The sequence below is a fragment of the Bison bison genome, unplaced genomic scaffold (genome assembly GCF_000754665.1).
Source record: "Bison bison bison isolate TAMUID 2011002044 unplaced genomic scaffold, Bison_UMD1.0 scf7180017864285, whole genome shotgun sequence".
Taxonomy (NCBI): Eukaryota; Metazoa; Chordata; class Mammalia; order Artiodactyla; family Bovidae; genus Bison; species Bison bison.
In genome coordinates, this window is record NW_011494857.1 from 814,365 (window position 1) to 817,685 (window position 3,321).

General features: G+C 49.3%; 1 protein-coding gene across 1 annotated transcript in view; it reads left to right on the forward strand.

The window, feature by feature from the left end:
• The first annotated feature begins 709 nt into the window (after window positions 1–709).
• DHDH (dihydrodiol dehydrogenase (dimeric)) overlaps window positions 710–3,321 on the forward strand; it is an 11,698-nt gene continuing 9,086 nt past the window's right edge. Inside the window, exons 1-2 of the mRNA XM_010849585.1 lie at window positions 710–1,572; window positions 2,016–2,127. Coding sequence (XP_010847887.1) covers window positions 1,483–1,572; window positions 2,016–2,127 — 202 coding nt within the window. The 5' untranslated portion in view covers window positions 710–1,482. The remainder of the gene's footprint in view (window positions 1,573–2,015; window positions 2,128–3,321) is intronic.

Consider the following 3,321-nt stretch of genomic DNA (forward strand, 5'->3'; position numbering starts at 1 on the left):
TGGGAAAGGAGTACGTCAAGGCTGTATATTGTCTCCCTGCTTATTTCACTTCTCTGCCGAGTAAATCAGGCAAAATCACCAACTGGTTGACTTGCAAGCTGGAATCAAGATTGTCAGGAGAAATATCAACAACCTCAGATATGCAGATATCACTCTAATGGCAGAAAGTGAAGAGGAACTAAAGAGGTTCTTGGATGAAGCTCTTTAGTTAAAGAGGAGAGTGAAAAATCTGGCTTAAAACTCAACATTCAAAAAACTAAGATCATGGCATCCTGTTTTGTCACTTCATGGCAAATGAATAGGGGAAAAAGTGGAAACCATGACAGACTTTGTTTTCTCGGGCTCCAAAATCACTGCAGACGGTGACTGCAGCCATGAATTTTTTTTAAAGTAGCTTTCTTCTTGGAAAGAAAGAAAGCTATGACAAAGCTAGACAGCATATTACAAAGCAGGGACATCACTTTGCTGACAAAAGTCTGTATAGTCAAAGCTATGGTTTTTCCAGTAGTCGTGTATGGATGTAGGAGTTGGGCCACAAAGAAGGCTGAGCATTAGAGAACTGATGCTTTTGAATGGTGGTGCTGGAGAAGATTCTTGAGAGTCCCTTGGACTGCAAGGAGATCAAACAAGTCAATCCTACAGGAAATCAACCCTGAATATTCACTGGAAAGCCTGATGCTGAAGCTGAAGCCCCAGTACTTTGGCCACTTGATGTGAAAAGCCGACTCATTGGAAAAGACTGGGTAAGACTGCTGGGTAAGACTGGGTAAATGCTGGGTAAGACTAAGGGCAGGAGGAGAAGGAGGCGACAGCAGATTAAATGTCTATAAGGAAAATTGACGAATTTGTTGTGGGTGAAGTTGGCCAGTCTTTTTATTTATTGCTCACGTTCCTAGCTAAAAATGATCATGGTTTTCTGGGTCTGTTTCTGCGTCAGTAAATAGGGCACAATAGAATCTCACTCGCAGGTTTGTGGTGAGAAATTAGGGATGGGGAAAGGAAAGCACGGAGCTAGAGGCCTTGGACTTCCACGGGCGTTCTATAAATATTAATAGTTAAGAAATATTAGTAAAAATTAATGAATATATTACCTTTGCTATTATTATCCTCTCTCTCCCTCTGAACAGTTCCTAAGGGTACGCGGCTTTCTGAACAAAAGAGGGGTAAGTTCAAAGGCTCGAAGTTGAATGGAAAAGAAAGCGCCTCTCCTTGTGTCACATGGCTAGTCTCTAGGGAAGACGACTCTCGAAGTGTTTTTGGTCCATCCCTGTTAGGCGGAGCCTTCGGTGGGTTCTTCCAATGGGGATGCTAGAATTAAATATCCTTTGGGACTGGCAGGGCGCACAGGCGCCGTGGCCAATGAGGAGCGGCGTAAGAGCAATGGAAGCGGGGAATAGGGCCACGCCCCCCGGAGCGCCGGGCATCTGGTCCTTAACTCCCGCCGGGAAAAGGTAGGGACACTTGGGACTCCGGGTTGCGGCGATGGCGCTTCGCTGGGGCATCGTGTCGGCTGGCCTTATCTCCAGCGACTTCACGACGATGCTGCGGATGCTGCCTCGCTCTGAGCACCAGGTCCTCCCTCTCTCCAGAGACCTGGGGAAGAGTGGGCGGGGGGTCTGAGGGAGGAGGGAACTAGGCTTCTGGACTTCCGAGCCCAACAAGGCCGTGAAACAACCTCAAAATCCGTATCGCTCTTTTCTCACCTCTGTCTTTTTAACACGAATTACGCGAGGTTTGGGAGAGTCTTGATCTGATTTGTTGTGTAAGGGAGACATTTAAATATTAGGGAGTTTAATAATCGGGGTTGAATAATCGTCTGCCTCAGATCTCTTTTTCCCAAACCCAGGTGTCCAGCCCCCGGTCACCTCATCCCCCAGGACCGCATCCCCCGTCCCCCGTTATGGGAGTTATCAATTTCTCCATCCCCACGGAGGCCTTCTCCATCACCTCACTCCCATCTACCCGTCTTCCTTACCTGCCCCAGCCCCTCCAGTCTGACTCAGATGCCCCTCTAGGTAGTGGCGGTAGCGGCCCGTGACCTGAGCCGGGCGAAGGAGTTTGCTAAGAAACACGACATCCCCAAGGCCTATGGATCCTATGAGGAACTGGCCAAGGACCCCGACGTGGGTGAGTGGCCCGGGCGGCGGCGGGGGAGAGGGGGCGTCACCGGGGGTGCTGCCTTCAGGCTGCTCCGTAGAAGAAGCGAGGCTCTGCGCGATAAGCCAATCCCTCTGGGCGCCCGAAAGGACTCTGGGCTGGGAGACGGGACGATAGGATCCGGTTTCGTCTGAAATTATCTGTCCGGCATGAAATAAAGAGTAGGGGCCACACCTCCGCGGTAAAGGCAGGGCTTGAATTTCTGAGCGAGGCCTTTCAGGTTTTAAATACGACCCGTGTGGCTCGGGCTTCTGCGTTCCAGAGGAGCCTGGATGGAGAGGCAGGGCAGCGTAGTTGGACAACAGCCTGGCTCTGGAGTCAGATTGGCTGAGTGGGCATTTTCCCCTCTTCTGCTTGCCCTTCTCAGGTTCCTCATTTTTGAAACGGGCAAAATAATAATCCTACTTCTTGGTGGTGTTGTGAGGACTAAGTGAGTGAATACGATAATTTCAGAAGACTGGAAATAATCTGAAGGAAATAGAGTGATAGTAGAGAATGGTTTTATTGTTTAGTCGCTAAGTAGTGACCAACCCTTTTGTGACCCTGCCAGGCTCCTCTGTCCATGGGATTCTCCAGGAAGGAATACTGGAGTGGGTTGCCATTCCTTCTCCAGGAGCTCTTCCTGACCCAAGGATGGAACCTGAGTTGCCTGCATTGGCAGGCGGATTCTTTGCCTCTAAGCCATCAGGGAAGCCCTTCAGTTCAGTTCAGTCGTTCAGTCCTGTCCGACTCTGTGACCCCATGGACTGCAGCATGCCAGGTTTCTCTGTCCATCGCCAACTCCCAAAGCTTACTCAAACTCATGTCCATTGAGTTGGTGATGCCATCCAACCACCTCATCCTCTGTGGTCCCCTTCTCCTCCTGCCTTCAGTCTTTCAATCAGCATCAGGGTCTTTTCCAATGAGTCAGTTCTTTGCATCAGGTAGCCAAAATATTGGAGTTTCAGCTTCAGCATCAGTCTTTCCAATGAATATTCAGGACTAATTTCCTTTAGGATGGACTGGTTGGAGCTCCTTCCTGTCCAAGGGACTCTCAAGAGTCTTCTCCAACACCACAGTTCAAAAGCATCCATTCTTCGGGACTCAGCTTTCTTTACGGTCCAACTCTCACATCCATACATGACTACTGGAAAAACCATAGCTTTGACTAGATGGACGTTTGTT